The sequence below is a fragment of the Chiloscyllium plagiosum genome, chromosome 36, assembly GCF_004010195.1.
Source record: "Chiloscyllium plagiosum isolate BGI_BamShark_2017 chromosome 36, ASM401019v2, whole genome shotgun sequence".
NCBI lineage: Eukaryota > Metazoa > Chordata > Chondrichthyes > Orectolobiformes > Hemiscylliidae > Chiloscyllium > Chiloscyllium plagiosum.
In genome coordinates, this window is record NC_057745.1 from 14,488,104 (window position 1) to 14,489,093 (window position 990).

Sequence of the window (990 nt, forward strand, 5' to 3'; positions counted from 1 at the left end):
CTGCCTGAACCGAGTAGGAATACTATCATAGAGACGTACAGCACAGAATCAGTCCCTTCGGTCCAACTTGTCTATGCCGACCAGATATCCCAACCTAGGTGAAAGTGAGGACTGGAGATCAGTCAAGATTAGAGTGGTGCTGGAAAAGCACACCAGGTTCCCGACTGTTAAATAATTTTCCAACCATCTCAATACACTACTTTTACTTTGATCAAGAGGGTCTGGCCTCATGCCTCAAAAGGGAGTCACAGTGGGAAAACGTTTGGGATTACAGTGACCTGGGATTTTTGCATTCACTGGAGAATGGAAGTTTAACTTCGCTTATATTTGGAGACCTCTGACAGTGCAGCACTCCTCTCCAGGCCACTGAGTAATCAGATTACATAGGACCATGGGAGGGTTTTGAACCCGAGACCCTACGTTCTCCGAGACGAACGCGTTACTCGGTGAGCCACAAACACGGAAGGTTCGGCGCTGCGTGAAGTGGCCTTTTTATCAGGGAGTTGGCGGCGGTTTTTTGCTGCAGATTCTCGGAGGGTGAGGCTCCTGTCGTCATTCAGCTGCCGCCTTCTCCATCAAAGGAGCAGCATCTCGGGCCCCGGCCTCGCCTTTAAACCACACCCCGCTTCCCCCCTCCCTCACTCCGGGGTAGGGGAGGATGTCCGAGCCGCTGCCTCCCGGGGCCGGTGGAGGGGATGAGTCGGAGGCCGAGCTGTCCCAGAGTCTGGCCCGGACCAAGACGCGCTCGTACGGCAGCACGGCGAGTGTGGCGGCCCCGCTGGCCGAGAAATACATCCAGCACCCGGTCAGCCCGAGCGACACCCTCCGAGGCCTCGCCCTGCGCTATGGAGTCACGGTGAGTCCGGGGGCCCGGGCCCGGGGCTGGGAGCGATCAGACCGAGCGCCAGGCCGACCCCCCCCCCCCCCCCAGCTCATTTCTCCCCACCACCATCATTCTCACTCTTCCCCCCCCTCCATCATCTCACTTTT

General features: G+C 57.8%; 1 protein-coding gene across 2 annotated transcripts in view; it reads left to right on the top strand.

Moving 5' to 3' along the window:
* Window positions 1-262: 262 nt before the first annotated feature.
* Window positions 263-990, top strand: part of lysmd2 (LysM, putative peptidoglycan-binding, domain containing 2) — a 69,628-nt gene continuing 68,900 nt past the window's right edge. Inside the window, exon 1 of one of the 2 annotated variants that reach the window (XM_043677371.1) lies at window positions 263-856. In XM_043677371.1, coding sequence (XP_043533306.1) covers window positions 659-856 — 198 coding nt within the window. In that variant the 5' untranslated portion in view covers window positions 263-658. The remainder of the gene's footprint in view (window positions 857-990) is intronic. The other variant, XM_043677370.1, reaches the window with a different exon arrangement.